Source organism: Bombina bombina, chromosome 6, assembly GCF_027579735.1.
Source record: "Bombina bombina isolate aBomBom1 chromosome 6, aBomBom1.pri, whole genome shotgun sequence".
Lineage (NCBI taxonomy): Eukaryota > Metazoa > Chordata > Amphibia > Anura > Bombinatoridae > Bombina > Bombina bombina.
The window spans coordinates 242,389,060-242,406,790 of NC_069504.1; the positions used below are offsets into that span (position 1 = coordinate 242,389,060).

At 38.8% G+C, this 17,731-nt stretch overlaps 1 protein-coding gene across 1 annotated transcript in view; it reads left to right on the top strand.

Moving 5' to 3' along the window:
- The window catches only part of CAPS2 (calcyphosine 2), a 314,122-nt gene that overhangs the window by 222,256 nt on the left and 74,135 nt on the right, over positions 1-17,731 (top strand). Inside the window, exon 14 of the mRNA XM_053716776.1 lies at positions 16,140-16,216. Coding sequence (XP_053572751.1) covers positions 16,140-16,216 — 77 coding nt within the window. The remainder of the gene's footprint in view (positions 1-16,139; positions 16,217-17,731) is intronic.

A 17,731-nucleotide genomic window follows, 5' to 3' on the forward strand; every position in this document is an offset into this window, starting at 1 on the left:
TATTATGTTGAAGCTACGAAATCTTTTCGTAAGACTTCTAGTCTATTTGTTATCTTTTCCGGTTCTAGAAAAGGCCAGAAAGCTTCTGCCATTTCTTTGGCATCTTGGTTGAAATCTTTAATTCATCTTGCCTATGTTGAGTCGGGTAAAACTCCGCCTCAGAGAATTACAGCTCATTCTACTAGGTCAGTTTCTACTTCCTGGGCGTTTAGGAATGAAGCTTCGGTTGACCAGATCTGCAAAGCAGCTACTTGGTCCTCTTTGCATACTTTTACTAAATTCTACCTTTTTGATGTATTTTCTTCTTCTGAAGCAGTTTTTGGTAGAAAAGTACTTCAGGCAGCGGTTTCAGTTTGAATCTTCTGCTTATGTTTTTCGTTAAACTTTATTTTGGGTGTGGATTATTTTCAGCAGGAATTGGCTGTCTTTATTTTATCCCTCCCTCTCTAGTGACTCTTGTGTGGAAAGATCCACTTCTTGGGTAGTCATTATCCCATACGTCACTAGCTCATGGACTCTTGCTAATTACATGAAAGAAAACATAATTTATGTAAGAACTTACCTGATAAATTCATTTCTTTCATATTAGCAAGAGTCCATGAGGCCCGCCCTTTTTTTGTGGTGGTTATGATTTTGTATAAAGCACAATTATTCCAATTCCTTATTTTATATGCTTTCGCACTTTTTTATCACCCCACTTCTTGGCTATTCGTTAAACTGAATTGTGGGTGTGGTGAGGGGTGTATTTATAGGCATTTTGAGGTTTGGGAAACTTTGCCCCTCCTGGTAGGAATGTATATCCCATACGTCACTAGCTCATGGACTCTTGCTAATATGAAAGAAATGAATTTATCAGGTAAGTTCTTACATAAATTATGTTTTTTGGTTTCCACATTAATTTGGGGACCATTCTTACCCTTACTAAGTCAAAGGTTACATAATGAGGTTTCTTTATAATATGTTCCAGTTAGCCATCTCTGCCACACGCAAGTCTTTTCTTTTTACTTTCAATCCTATATATTATACATTTTATAATCCACATCTTAGACATACTTTTGTAATCTTTGCCAGAAGTTATATTCTCATTGCTAGACTTGTTGTTTAGTTATTTTGTACAGTTCAAGTTTTCATTTGCAGGTACTTTGTATAGATGTGGGTCTGGCATGGCGACTATAACAATTTCACTGGTACCTTCATTTTTTTAAGACCTTGCCTACTTTCTACTTTAAAATTGTAAAGATGTTTTTTCCAAGGCTGATCTGTATCTGGACATATGTAATGTTTCTATGTTACTGCTTGTTACCTCAATAAAAAAACTTATTTAAAAAAAAAAAAAAAAGAATTAAAATAAACTATATTAAACTATTGATTAACCTACCCTAACTGTTATACTAAAATTACATTAAACTATATTAAACTAATAATTAATATACCCTAACTGTTATACTAAAATTACATTAAACTATATTAAACTAATAATTAATCTACCCTAACTATTATACTAAAATTACATTAAACTATATTAAACTATTAATTAACCTTCCCTAACTGTTATACTAAAATTACATTTAACTATATTAAACTAATAATTAATATACCCTAACTGTTATACTAAAATTATATTAAACTAATAATAGGCCCTTTTAAGGGCTATTTGTAGTTCATTGTAGGTTAGGGTTTTTTTTTTTATTTTGGGGGGGCTTTTTATTTTCATAGGGTTCTTAGATTAGGTGTAATTAGTTTAAATCTTTGATAATTTATTTTTTATTTTGTGCAACTTAGTGTTTATTTTTTTTGTAACTTAGTTGTTAGTTTTTTGTAACTTTGTAATTTTTTATTGTAGAATTAAATTATTTGAGTAGGGTTAGGTTTTTAAATATTTAATATAGTTAATTTAATTTGTAGTTTAATGTAATTTAGTATAACAGTTAGGGTAGATTAATTATTAGTTTAATATAGTTTAATGTAATTTTAGTATAATAGGGTAGATTAATTAATAGTTTAATATAGTTTAATATCATTTTAGTATAACAGTTAGGGTAGGTTAATTAGTAGGAGGACGACGGTGTAGGGGGTGGCAGATTAGGGATTAATAACATAATGTAGGTGGTGGAGGGTTAGGGGGCGGCAGATAAGGGGTAAATAACATAATGTAGGTGGCGGCGGGGTCCGGGAGTGGCGGGATAGGGGTTAATAAGTTTATTAGAGTTGCTGCGGTGTCGGGGAGCAGCGGGATAGGTATCACCACAAAAGAGTTGCAGCACCTGTTAGCAAACTACCGTGGTTGCTAATTAGTAATAACACATATGCCCCTGTATGCTGCACTGGCTTCCAAAAATCTCCAACCCCTAAGATAGTTCCGTACTCATGTATGTACAATCAAAACAGTGTATGCGCTGATATAAACACTGATCCTGGGGACCCACCTTAAACCTTCTATGCTCTAGACCCTCTCTCTCAGAAATCTGTGCATCCACAGCAGCATGGAGGTCGAGCAGCAGCGTGGATCCCTACAGCGTTTCAGCGTGTGTACAGCCGGTCCGGAAGTGCGTGACGTCACAATGAGGGGCGGGTAAGTCCAATGGTAAGGAGAGTCCACGGCCTGGATAAGCCGGTATTCCAATATAGTGCTATACCATACAGGGGAAGTTATCGCTGCTCAGTATGTGTCCGTGCCTTGAACATATCCAAAAGGTAACAGCAAAAGAAACAAACAGAGGCACCTGTAATTCACAAACAGCAAAGCGTCCTTTATTCAAAATATTAAAAAGACAGCTGGAGACACATAGGAAAAAGCTGTAAACCTCTAGGGCAAAGGTGGAGTAGTGGTTACCCACGTACCCTGATGCTGACGCGTTTCGGCAGGTGCCGTAATCGTAGCTGAAGGGTGTAAGCTTGATCACTAATTTAAAGAGACAGATCACCTGTGATAGGTTAAAAACTTGTGCTACGTGGGTAACACACACCTCCACCCGTAAATTAGGTAATTGCCCTAATTTAAGATGATGACAACATTTTATCCACTTCATATAAACATTTGTGTGTATATATATAAACAACAAGATATTAAGAATACAGGGAGTGCAGAATTATTAGGCAAGTTGTATTTTTGAGTATTAATTTTATTATTGAACAACAACCATGTTCTCAATGAACCCAAAAAACTAATTAATATCAAAGCTGAATAGTTTTGGAAGTAGTTTTTAGTTTGTTTTTAGTTATAGCTATTTTAGGGGGATATCTTTGTGTGCAGGTGACTATTACTGTGCATAATTATTAGGCAACTTAACAAAAAACAAATATATACCCATTTCATTTATTTATTTTTACCAGTGAAACCAATATAACATCTCAACATTCACAAATATACATTTCTGACATTCAAAAACAAAACAAAAACAAATCAGTGACCAATATAGCCACCTTTCTTTGCAAGGACACTCAAAAGCCTGCCATCCATGGATTCTGTCAGTGTTTTGATCTGTTCACCATCAACATTGCGTGCAGCAGCAACCACAGCCTCCCAGACACTGTTCAGAGAGGTGTACTGTTTTCCCTCCTTGTAAATCTCACATTTGATGATGGACCACAGGTTCTCAATGGGGTTCAGATCAGGTGAACAAGGAGGCCATGTCATTAGATTTTCTTCTTTTACACCCTTTCTTGCCAGCCACACTGTGGAGTACTTGGACGCGTGTGATGGAGCATTGTCCTGCATGAAAATCATGTCTTTCTTGAAGGATACAGACTTCTTCCTGTACCACTGCTTGAAGAAGGTGTCTTCCAGAAACTGTCAGTAGGACTGGGAGTTGAGCTTGACTCCATCCTCAACCCGAAAAGGCCCCACAAGCTCATCTTTGATGATACCAGCCCAAACCAGTACTCCACCTCCACCTTGCTGGCGTCTGAGTCGGACTGGAGCTCTCTGCTCTTTACCAATCCAGCCACGGGCCCATCCATCTGGCCCATCAAGACTCACTCTCTTTTCATCAGTCCATAAAACCTTAGAAAAATCAGTCTTGAGATATTTCTTGGCCCAGTCTTGACGTTTCAGCTTGTGTGTCTTGTTCAGTGGTGGTCGTCTTTCAGCCTTTCTTACCTTGGCCATGTCTCTGAGTATTGCACACCTTGTGCTTTTGGGCACTCCAGTGATGTTGCAGCTCTGAAATATGGCCAAACTGGTGGCAAGTGGCATCTTGGCAGCTGCACGCTTGACTTTTCTCAGTTCATGGGCAGTTATTTTGCGCCTTGGTTTTTCCACACGCTTCTTGCGACCCTGTTGACTATTTTGAATGAAACGCTTGATTGTTCGATGATCACGCTTCAGAAGCTTTGCAATTTTAAGAGTGCTGCATCCCTCTGCAAAATATCTCACTATTTTTGACTTTTCTGAGCCTGTCAAGTCCTTCTTTTGACCCATTTTGCCAAAGGAAAGGAAGTTGCCTAATAATTATGCACACCTGATATAGGGTGTTGATGTCATTAGACCACACCCCTTCTCATTACAGAGATGCACATCACCTAATATGCTTAATTGGTAGTAGGCGTTCGAGCCTATACAGCTTGGAGTAAGACAACATGCATAAAGAGGATGATGTGGTCAAAATACTCATTTACCTAATAATTCTGCACTCCCTGTATGTGCAGAACATTATGTGGTGGAGGTGTGTGTTACCCACGTAGCACAAGTTTTTAACCTATCACAGGTGATCTGTCTCTTTAAATTAGTGATCAAGCTTACACCCTTTAGCTACGATTACGGCACCTGCCGAAACGCGTCAGCATCAGGGTACATGGGTAACCACTACTCCACCTTTGCCCTAGAGGTTTACAGCTTTTTCCTATGTGTCTCCAGCTGTCTTTTTAATATTTTGAATAAAGGACGCTTTGCTGTTTGTGAATTACCTGTGCCTCTGCTTGTTTCTTTTGCAGCAGCGGGATAGGAGTTAATAACTTTATTTAGTTGTGGCGGGGTCGAGGAGCGGCGGGATAGGGGTTAAACAGTTTAGTATAGTAGCGGTGTTTAGTGACAGTATACAAATAATGCTGGGAAAAAGCCGAATAGCAGCGAGATCGATGACTGTTAGTTAACAATAGTCCGTTGCTCATCGCCCCGTACTTGGTGCATGGCTTTTTGACAGCTTTTTTGTTAAATATGGAGAGCGTATTCAGGGGAGTGTATTGGTGCCGTCGAAATCAGCACAGTTGACTACTTGATAAGTAGGCCTCTAATGGATAAAAGAAGGGGAAAAAACATCCTACTCGCGCGCTAACCCAAACTCATATTCACATATGTGCTAACCCGACCACGTATTCTCAAATGCGCTAACCCAACATGAAAAAATAAAACTAACCGCCCGCACAAAGTATTAAAAAAAAACTAACCACCCACACGAAGTATTAAGAAAAAAAATAAACATAACTGCCCGTACTAAGTATTAACAAAAAAAAACAGAAACAACCTACCCTTTACACCGCCAACTAAATAAATTACAATATTAATCCTTAAACCCCCAAACCCTACAACGCCAACTAATTATACTATTAACCCCTAAATCCCCACATCACAATAAACCTAATTAACTTATTAACCCCATAACTGCCAAAACCCCACATCGCAATTTACCTATTAACTCCTAAACCGCCAACCTCCCACAACGCAAATAACTAATTTAATTACTAAGCCCCCTAACCTAACACCCCCTAAATTAACCCCAATTACTACAAAATTACAATTAAAATAAAAAAATCCTAACATTAAATTACAAAAAAATAATCTAACATTACAAAAAATAAGTCTAACATTGCAGAAAAAACTAAATTATCAAAAATTAAAAAAAATTAAACCTAATCCCTATGAAAATAAAAAAGCCTCCCCCAACATAAAAACATCCCCTAATCTTAAATACCAATAGCCCTTACAAGGGCATTTTGTAGGGCATTGCCCTAAGTTAAACAGCTATTTTACGTTTAATAAATACGTTTAATCAGTCCCCCCTAACAGTAAAAAAACCCCACCCACTAAACCCCCCAAAATAAAAGAACCTAACACTAAAAAAACCTAAACTACCAATTGCCCCTAAAGGGGCATTTGTATGGACATTTCCCTTAAAAGGGCATTCAGCTCTTTTATAAGCCTATTAAATCCCTAATCTTAAAAATAAAAAAGAATAATAAAAAGAAATCCTAAATTTAACCCCCAAATAGGTACTCACCGTTCCTGAAGTCCGGCGGAGGTCTTCTTCCAGGCGGCTCCATCATCTTCTATCTTCATCCGGAGCGAAGGATAACTTTAGCTTGGGGGTTTGTATTTTTTAATCATAGACTGCCCTCTAAACGCATAAATATATATGTATATAAGCATATACATGTATATTTAACATTTGATGCGCGACTTTTCCCCTTTTGCAGAGCTGAGTTCTCAGCCATGTCTCATGGCATGAGAACGAGGCTCCCATTGGAGCCTATGGAAGAACACGCTTCAATGCAATGCGAACGCTTGGTCGTGTTCGCATTGCGGCTAACTTGTAATACCAGTGCACATTTGCATGCACTGATATTACTAAGTGGAGCGCAAATATCGCTTTTGCAAAAGTGATATTTTGCGCTCCACTTGTAATCTAGCCCTTAATTGATTAATCATTTATGTTTCATAATCAACTTTTCACCTGTACTTTATTGGAAGGAGAAAAATAATGATGACATTAATAACAACAATTGAAATATTTTTATTTAACTAAAACAAAAACATAATTTTTCATTTGTGCCCCTCCCTCCTCACACTTGTCCTTGTACAGATCTATTTCACTCCAAACAATCTTCTATTCTGTAGCTTCTTGAAACTTTGTATTGGTTGATCCTGTGTACATAGATTTACAGGGGAGCAATGGCATTAAAAGGACAGTGAAGTCAAAATTAAAGTTTCATGATGAAGAAAGAACATGCAATTTTTAAATTGACTTCTCTTATTTAATTTGCTTTGTTCTATTGGTGTCCATTGTTGAAAAGCCGGCATAGGTAGGCTCAAAAGTAATGCACTACTGTGAGCTAACTGCTTGTCACTGTCTCACCCAATGTTTTCGCGTAGGCCCCAGTAGAGCATTGCTCTCCTTCAACAAAGGATTCCAAGAGTATGAAGCAAATCTGATAATAGAAGTAAATCTGATACCTGAAAATTGTATGCTCTGTCTGAAACCCAAAAGTTATCTTTTAAGGTCTATTTATCAACTCTGTATGTTAATTTTATAACAACATTTTGCTGTGAAGAAGGGGCATGTTATTTCTGCAGATACAAATTCAGTTTTGAGAACTACAAAACCAATAATATTTGATAATATTTTCCAAATAGAAAAATTGTCCAAAATAATCAGACAAAAACCTTTGGGAGAGCATGACATTGTGAATGGATTGATGCAATTAATTTACCAAAAAAAAAGTTACAGCCATGAATATACAGCATCTTGCTATATAATTAGAAACTAATCTAAATTTCAGGATTAATAACCTTTGGATTAACATGTATCTTAAATAGAAATTATCTTTTAGATAGATTTTTCCTCAAAAAAGCATTTTATTTTAAAAAAATCCTATTTAAATAAAAAAAAAATCTGATTTAAATTAATAAATCCAATTTAAATAAAAAAAAAATCTGAATTATTTTGTATGAGGAGAGTCCATGGGTGTCCATAACATGTGGGGTATACTTCCTGCCAGCAGGTGGAGATCAAGAACCCTCACAAGAGGTTTCAAATCCTCCCAACGCTACTGTCCAGTTCTTGGCCACCGAGGTGAACGGTTGATTGAAGTGTTCTGCAATCAAGATTTTATTATTTTCCAATTTATTTGGGAGCTCAGACTTGATTTGAGACCCTATGCTTTCAGTTTCTCTATGAAGTTAGAGATCATCTGGATAAAAATTTTTAGTGTTTAATTTAAAAAAATCTGTATTTTTTACTTTTTTACCTCAAGATGTTGCCTGCACATTGTTACGGCGGTTAGCTCCACCCCCTGGGAAGGGTTCCATCTGTCTCACGTTCTGAAGGAGTGTCAAAAGGCAGCTGCCTTTTTTCAATGTGGATTTAGAGATTAATACAACCTTGTGCAATCCTTCGGGATTTTCACTCTTGGCTCATTCTCAGTCAAGAAAAATGTATTTGTTTTCAGTCAGTCAACATCATGGCTGTAGCTTACATCAATAATCAGGGAGGGACTCTGAGTCCCCTTGCCATGCAAAAAGTTTCTCACATTATTTATTGGGCAGAGAAAAAATTACTGCATGTTGTCTGCTGTTCACATTCCGGGAGTGAACAACTGGGAAGCAGATTACTTAAGCCATCAATCAGAACATCCAGGAGAGTGGTTTCTTCATCTGGATGTGTTCCGTCAGCTAGTCCTGAAATGGGGTCTTCCAGAAATAGACCTTATGGCATCCAAGCTGTACCACAAACTTCCAATTTAATGTGCAAGGTCAAGAAATCCAGGAGCTCCTTGGAACTTTCATCTGGCCAATCTATTTCCCCTGTTTGTTCTTTTTTTTTCTGAGAATCATTGCAAGACTTGGTATGCGGATCTCATCTAGATGTCATCCTCCCCTCCTTAAACTCTTCCTCTTAGGGAAGATCTGCTGTCCCAAGGTCTTTTTTTATCATCAGGACCTCTGATCTCTAAATTTGACAGCGTGGATGTTGAATGCCTAGTCCTCAAGAGTAGAGGCTTCTCAGATTCTGTAATCTCTACTTTTCTGCATGCCCGGAAACCGGTTACTCAGAAGATTTACCATAACATTTTGGAAATCTTAATTTGTTTTCTTTGAATTCTTCAGTTTTTCCAGGATGGTCTAAAGAAAGGTTTAACAACTAGCTTCAAGGGTCAAATTTCTGCCTTGTCCATTTTGTTTCATAAAAAGTTAGCTAAGTTTCCTGATAACACTTTTGTTCAGGCCTTGCTGAGAATTTGCTCTGTTATTCGGCCTAGTTCTCCTCCTTGGAATCTTAATCTGGTTTTATATGTTTTGCAAGGCCCTCCCTTTGAACCTATGCATAATTTGGACCTAGAAATGTTGTCTTTGACAGTTCTCTTCTAGCCATCTCTTCAGCTAGATGTGTTTCTGAACTCTCAGCTCTTTCTTCTGATTCCCCCTTTTTTTTGTTTCACCAGGATAAAGCAGTTCTTAGAACCGCATATGATTTTCTTCCGAAGGCTGTATCTTCTGAAAACATTACCCAGGAAATTGTTGTTCCTTCTCTGTGCCCAAATCCTTCTAATTCTAAGGAACATCTTCTATGCAACTTGGAAGTGTTTAGAGCCTTAAAATATTATCTTAAGGCTACTAAAGATGTTAGACAAACCTCTAGCTTATTTGTCCATTTTTCAGGTAATATAAAAGGTCAAAAAGCCACTGCAGTGACATAAGCTTCATGGTTGAAACAGACAATATGTAAAGCTTACTTGGCTGTGGGAAAACCGCCTCAAAAGCAAGTTACTGCACATTCCAATAGATCTGTATCTACTTCTTGGGTCAAAAATTAGGCTTCTTTGGAACAGATTTGCAAAGCGGCAACTTGGTCTTCTCATCATACCTTTTCCAAATTTTATGTTTTGATGTTTACGCTTCTTCAGAAGCTGCTTTTGGCAGGGAAATCCTTCAAGCCGCAGTGGGCTTAAGCATTATAAGAGACACTGGGAGAGGCAGGAATTGTTTAACAGTTTTTATTGCAAAATGAACAGTTTGACAATTTTGTGTTTGACAATGGTGTGTTATTGGGGGTTAAAAAGTTCCACTTGGTTTTTTTCTTGAAACCGCTTCACCATGCGGTTGTTTCAGGCCTACTTGATCATCGGACATGATAGGCGGGGCCTAATTTCGCCCGCTCAGATGCGCACTTTCCTCTGGCTGTGAAGCAGCAAGCATTAAACTCCGGTTGATCCTAGACAGGGGTTCTATTATCCGGATCATTGGCGAGTCATTTTGAAGTACCCTGGGGGCAGGTAGGCGCCACAGCAGAGCTGTGGTGAGGTGCAGGGGGTATTTTTGTCAAAATTTAACATAGCTGTGACTTAAGATCCTTTTAGAGGTTAATTTCTCTCCTTACTCTTTAGGTGCAATCATTTTTGGAGCCATTACTTAGTTATAATTAATTTTTAGTGAAAATTAACGTTTTTTGAGCAGTTTTGGAAAATGTGTGCGCTTTTTTATTTCTTAAAGTACACATTTCTCAAAATTTTGTTTAAAGCAATAAATAAAGTGTTTAACGGCTATTGTGGTTATTACTAGTCTGTTCAACATGTCTGACATTGAGGAATCTCATTGTTCTAGGTGTTTAGAAGCCATTGTGGAACCCCCGCTTACATTGTGTACCTCTTGTAAAAAGCATATTTTAGGTCAAGAAAGTGTGCCTAAGGATGATTCTCAGTCTGAAGAGAATCAGGATATGCCATCCAATTCTCCCCAAGTGTCACAACCTTTAACGCCCAAGTACAAGCTACGCCAAGTACCTCTAGTGCGTCTTATTCTTTTACTCTGCAGGAGATGGCTGCAGTTATGTCAACTATCCTTACTGAGGTATTAACTAAATTACCAGTGTTACAGGGTAAACGCAGTAGGTCAGGTATTAATGTGAATACTGAATCCTCTGATGCTTTATTGGCTATTTCCGATGTACCCTCACAGTGCTCTGAGTTGGGGGTCAGGGAATTGCTGTCTGAGGGAGAACTTTCAGACTCAGGAAATGTGTTACATCAGACAGATTCGGACGTCATGTCCTTTAAATTTAAGCTTGAACACCTCCGCCTGTTACTTTGGGAGGTTTTAGCGACTCTGGATGATTGTGACCCTATTGTGATACCACCAGAGAAATTGTGTAAGATGGACAAATATTTAGAGGTGCCTACTTACACTGATGTTTTTCCGGCTCCTAAAAGAATTTCGGAAATTGTAAAAAAGGAATGGGATAGACCAGGCATACCGTTCTCTCCCCCTCCTAATTTTAAGAAAATGTTTCCCATATCAGACACCATTCGGGACTCTTGGCAAACAGTCCCTAAGGTGGAGGGAGCTATATCTACCCTGTCTAAGCGTACAACTATACCTATTGAGGACAGTTGTGCTTTCAAAGACCCTATGGATAAAAAGTTAGAGGGTCTTCTAAAGAAATTATTTATTCATCAGGGTTTTCTTTTACAACCTACAGCTTGCATTGTTCCAGTTAATACTGCAGCAGCTTTTTGGTTTGATGCTCTAGAAGAGTCTCTGAAGGTTGAGACCCCATTAGAGGACATTTTGGATAGAATTAAGGCTCTCAAGCTAGCTAATTCTTTTATTACAGATGCCGCTTTTCAAATTGCTAAATTAGCGGCAAAAAATGCAGGATGTGCCATTTTAGCGCGTAGAGCGTTATGGCTCAAATCTTGGTCTGCTAATGTGTCATCAAAGCTATTCCTTTTAAGGGTAAGACCATATTCGGGCCTGAATTGAAGGAAATCATTTCTGACATTAATGGAGGTAAAGGCCATGCCCTACCTCAGGATAAGTCTGTTAAGATGAGGGGTAAACAAAATAATTTTCGTTCCTTTCGAAATTTTAAAGGAGTAACCTCTACTTCCTCTTCCTCCACAAAGCAGGAAGGGAGTTTTTCTAAATCCAAGTCAATCTGGAGACCCAACCAGGCTTGGAATAAAGGTAAACAATCCAAGAAGCCCGCTGCTGCTACAAAGACAGCATGAAGGGGCGGCCCCCGATCTGGGACCGGATCTAGTAGGGGGCAGACTTCCTTTCTTTGCTCAGGCTTCCGCAAGAGATGTTCAGGACCCTTGGGCACTGGAAATAGTGACCCACGGTATCAGCTGGAATTCAAGGATTTTCTCCCAAGAGGGAGATTTCATCTTTCACGATTATCTGTAGAAGAGAGGCGTACTTACGCTGTGTAAAAGACCTTTCTACCATGGGAGTAATCTGTCCTGTTCCAAAACTGTAACAGGGGCAGGGGTTTTATTCAAATCTTTTCGTGGTTCCCAAAAAAGAGGGAACTTTCAGACCCATTTTAGATCTCAAGTGTCTAAAAAATTTCTCTTGAGTTCCATCATTCAAGATGTAGACTATACAAACAATTTTACCAATGATCCAGGATGGTCAATATATGACAACCGTGGACTTGAAGGATGCATATATTCATATTCCTATCCACAAGGATCATCATCAGTTTCTAAGGTTTGCCTTCCTGGACAAACATTATCAGTTCGTGGCTCGTCCCTTCGGGTTGGCCACAGCACCCAGAATCTTCACAAAGGTTCTAGGGTCCCTTCTGGCAGTTCTCAGACCGCGAGGCATAGCAGTGGCGCCTTATCTGGATGACATTTTAATCCAGGCGTCAAATTATCATCTGACAAAAGCTCACACGTACACTCCTGTCTTTCCTGAGAGCTCACGGTTGGAAGGTGAACATAGAAAAGAGTTCACTAGTTCCACAGACAAGGGTTCCTTTCTTAGGAACGCTGATAGACTCGGTAGACATGAAAATATTTCTAACGGAGGTCAGAAAATCAAAGATTCTAAATACTTGCCGAGCACTTCAGTCCATTCCTCGTCCATCAGTGGCTCAGTGTATGGAGGTAATTGGATTAATGGTAGCGGCAATGGACATCATTCCGTTTGCTCGCTTTCATCTCAGACCACTGCAGCTGTGCATGCTCGGACAGTGGAATGGGGATTATGCAAATTTTTCTCCTCAGATAAATCTGGATCAAGAGACCAGAGACTCTCTTCTTTGGTCGTTGTCGCCGGATCATCTGTCCCAGGGGATGTGTTTCCGCAGACCCTTGTGGGTGATAGAGACAACGGACGCCAGCCTTCTGGGCTGGGGTGCAGTCTGGAATTCCCTGAAGGCTCAGGGTGTTTGGACTCAGGTGGAGTCTCTACTTCCAATCAATATTCTGGAACTGAGAGCAATATTCAATGCGCTTCAGGCGTGGCCTCAGTTGGCTTTGGCCAAATTCATCAGATTCCAGTCGGACAATATCACAACTGTGGCGTATATCAATCTTCAGGGGGGAACAAGGAGTTCCTTAGCGATGATAGAAGTATCAAAGATAATCCGTTGGGCGAGGCCCACTCTTGCTATCTATCGGCATTCTACATCCCAGGAGTAGAGAACTGGGAAGCGGATTTTCTAAGTCGTCAGACTTTTCATCCGGGGGAGTGGGAGCTCCACCCGGAGGTGTTTGCCTCTCTGATTCTCCGATGGGGCAGACCGGAATTGGATCTGATGGCATTTCGACAGAATGCCAAGCTTCCAAGATACGGATCCAGGTCGAGGGATCCTCAGGCCGAACTGCTAGATGCCTTGGCAGTTCCTTGGTCGTTCAGCCTAGCTTATGTGTTTCCACCGTTTCCTCTCCTTCCACACGTGATTGCTCGGATCAAACAGAAGAGAGCTTCAGTAATCCTGATAGCACCTGTGTGGCCACGCAGGACTTGGTATGCGGATCTAGTGGACATGTCATTGCTGCCACCATGGAAACTTCATTTGAGACAGGACCTACTCATTCAAGGTCCTTTCCAACATCCAAATCTAAGTTCTCTGCAGCTGACTGCTTGGAGATTGAACGCTTGATTTTATCTAAGCGAGGATTCACTGATTCGGTCATAGATACATTGATACAGGCTCAAAAGCCTGTTACTAGAAAAATCTATCATAAGATATGGCGTAAATATCTTTATTGGTGAATCCAAAGGTTACTCATGGAGTAAGGTTAGGATTCCCAGGATTCTGTCTTTTTTCCAAGAAGGATTGGAGAAAGGGTTTTCAGCTAGTTCCTTAAAGGGACAAATTTATGCTTTGTCGATTTTGCTTCACAAACGTTTGGCAGATTTGCCAGATGTTCAGTTTTTTTGTCAGGCTCTGTCTAGAATTAAGCCTGTATTTAGACCAATTACTCCTCCTTGGAGTTTGAATTTAGTTCTTTGAGTTCTTCAAGGGGTTCCGTTTGAACCCATGCATTCCATAGATATTAAATTGTTATCTTGGAAAGTTCTGTTTTTAGTTGCTATTTCTTCTGCTCGAAGAGTTTCTGAGCTTTCAGCATTACAGTGTGATTCGCCTCATCTTTTGTTCTGAAAAGGTTGCCTCATCTTTCATTCTGATAAGGTGGTTTTACGTACCAAAACTGGATTTCTTCCTAAGGTTGTTTCAAATAAGAATATTAATCAGGAAATTGTTGTTCCTTCCTTGTGTCCTAATCCTTCTTCTAAGAAGGAGCGTCTGTTACATAACTTGGACGTGGTCCGTGCCTTGAAGTTCTACTTGCAGGCGACTAAGGATTTCCGTCAATCATCTTCATTATTCATTGTTTATTCTGGAAAGCGTAGGGGTCAGAAAGCTACGGCTACCTCACTTTCTTTTTGGCTGAGGAGTATCATCCGCCTGGCATATGAGACTGCTGGACAGCAGCCTCCTGAAAGAATTACGGCTCATTCTACTAGGGCTGTGGCTTCCACATGGGCCTTTAAAAATGATGCTTCTGTTGAACAGATTTGTAAGGCTGCGACTTGGTCGTCCCTTCATACTTTTTCCAAATTTTACATATTTGATACTTTTGCTTCTTCTGAGGCTGTTTTTGGGAGAAAAGTTCTTCAAGCAGTGTTGCCTTCCGTTTAGGTCTCTGTCTTGTCCCTCCCTTTCATCTGTGTCCTGTAGCTTTGGTATTGTATCCCACAAGTAAGGATGAAATCCGTGGACTTGTCGTATATTGTAGAAGAAAAGGAAATTTATGCTTACCTGATAAATTGATTTCTTCTACGATACGACGAGTCCACGGCCCTCCCTGTCAATTTAAGACATATTATATTTTTATTTACAACTTCAGTCACCTCTGCACCTTTTAGCTTTTCCTTTCTGTTCCTAAAACCTTCGGTCGAATGACTGGGGTGGAGGGGAAGGGAGGAGCTATATATACAGCTCTGCTGGGGTGCTCTTTGCCACTTCCTGTTAGCAGGAGGATAATATCCCACAAGTAAGGATGAAATCTGTGGACTCGTCGTATCGTAGAAGAAATCAATTTATCAGGTAAGCATAAATTTCCTTTTTTTTTTTTTAAATCATTGATTTTTATCCAGCCTGTCCCCCAGTACTTTTCTAGAACTGCCTCTGAGTTTGTGTGTATTAAATACAGTGCTTAAAAGACAGTAATCTATTATTACACAGCAATTTGAAGAGCTATGATTTTATAAGTAGTATGTTAACAGCAGGGTTGCTAGTTTAAAAGATTCCATGTTTTGTTATAAAGCCTTTGGGATGACACACTGCAATGCGGTCCATTTCTACTCAAAAGCCAACAATATATTACAATTGTGTGTATGTATGTGTGTGTGTATTTTGTGGTTGTTCTTGACTGCTGCTTCTGTATTTTACCATCCTGTTTTCATTGCCATTTTTTTCAAAACAGTTTAATTTCATATCATTCTTTTGTTTGCTTAATGGAAAATGCATTAGGGAATACAAAGAAAAACTAATAATGTAAACTGCATTTGAGGCATGTCCTGCACATTTTCAGTCTCCTTTCTTTTTTATAACTTTATTTTATAAGAACTCTTGCAAATCATATTGGTTTATTGTCTATGGCTATTGAGACACATGTATAATAGAACTAATTAAATCCTCAATTACTGGAATGTGGAAGGTTTGATGGCTAGACATTAATATAAATACAACTTCCTGATAAATGATTGCATAAAACTGACAGCCCAATACTTAAGTTCTTAAGAGATCAATATTTGCATTAATCTTGTATAGCCCTACAGAGGATTGGCTTTATAGACTTGGTTTCCATTATGATGTATATCAATATACTACAGCATTAATTCAGATGCTTCATGTAATAATCTAGAAAACAAAAAGAAATTATAATTTTTTTTAACGGGTGCTTTAAAGGTACATAATAATTCTTAACTTGTGTTTCTGCATTTTCTTTTCAGAGGAAATTAATTTAATTGTTTTCTTTTTTTGTTTTAAACATTAAAATTTATGAAGCACATATCCCAGTGCTATAGCATTCAGTACAATATGATTCTGTAGTGATCCATGAAATTAGTGATACATTAATCAGAGCTATAAAGCTTACTGTTCTAATTACATCCATAATTTCAGGGTACTTGTTAAAGAAAACAAGACTGCCTTCTGTATTAAGGGGAATGAAGAGAACAGCATCCTCTTGGCATTACAAGGTCAGTGTTTTTAACATAAATATTAAAATCTCATTGTTTTATATTCTTACATCTTTGCTTTTCATATACTGTATGCAAAATAATCATACATTTCTTCTGTTATGTGTGATCAGTCCACGGGTCATCATTACTTCTGGGATATAACTCCTCCCCAACAGGAAATGCAAGAGGATTCACCCAGCAGAGCTGCATATAGCTCCTCCCCTCTACGTCACTCCCAGTCATTCTCTTGCACCCAACGACTAGATAGGATGTGTGAGAGGACTATGGTGATTATACTTAGTTTTTATAACTTCAATCAAAAGTTTGTTATTTTACAATAGCACCGGAGCGTGTTATTGCCTCTCTGGCAGAGTTTGAAGAAGAATCTACCAGAGTTTTTACTATGATTTTAACCGGAGTAGTTAAGATCATATTGCTGTTTCTCGGCCATCTGAGGGAGGTAAAAGCTTCAGATCAGGGGACAGCGGGCAGATGAATCTGCATTGAGGTATGTAGCAGTTTTTATTTTCTGAATGGAATTGATGAGAAAATCCTGCTATACCGTTATAATAACATGTATGTATACTCTACACTTCAGTATTCTGGGGATGGTACTTCACTGGAATTACTCTGTAAAAAGTACATTAAACCTTTTAATAGGTATTTATTATGTTAAACGTTTTTGCTGGAATGTAGAATCGTTTGCATTTTCTGAGGTACTGAGTGAATAAATGTTTGGGCATTGTTTTTCCACTTGGCAGCTGCTTGTTTTAATTGTGACAGTTTCGTTTCTCTCTCACTGCTGTGTGTGAGGGGGAGGGGCCGTTTTTGGCGCTCTTTGCTACGCATCAAAAATTTCCAGTCAGTTACTCTTGTATTTCCTGCATGATCCGGTTCATATCTAACAGAACTCAGGGGTCTTCAAACTTCTTTGAAGGGAGGTAGATTCTCTCAGCAGAGCTGTGAGACTTATATATTGACTGTGATTAAAAAACGTTGCTCTGTAATTTTTACGTTTCAAATTTAATTATTGTTACTTTACTAATGGGAACAAACCTTTGCTAAAAGTTGTGTTGTTTTCAAGGATTGATGCTATAACAGTTTTTCAGTTCATTATTTCAACTGTCATTTAATCGTTTAGTGCTTCTTTGAGGCACAGTACGTTTTTGTTAAATAAGATTGTAACCAAGTTGCAAGTTTATTTGCTAGTGTGTTAAACATGTCTGATTCAGAGGAAGATACCTGTGTCATTTGTTCCAATGCCAAGGTGGAGCCCAATAGAAATTTATGTACTAACTGTATTGATGCTACTTTAAATAAAAGCCAATCTGTACAAATTGAACAAATTTCACCAAACAGCGAGGGGAGAGTTATGCCGACTAACTCGCCTCACGTGTCAGTACCTGCATCTCCCGCCCGGGAGGTGCGTGATATTGTGACGCCTAGTACATCTGGGCGGCCATTACAGATAACATTACAAGATATGGCTACTGTTATGACTGAAGTTTTGGCTAAATTACCAGAACTAAGGGG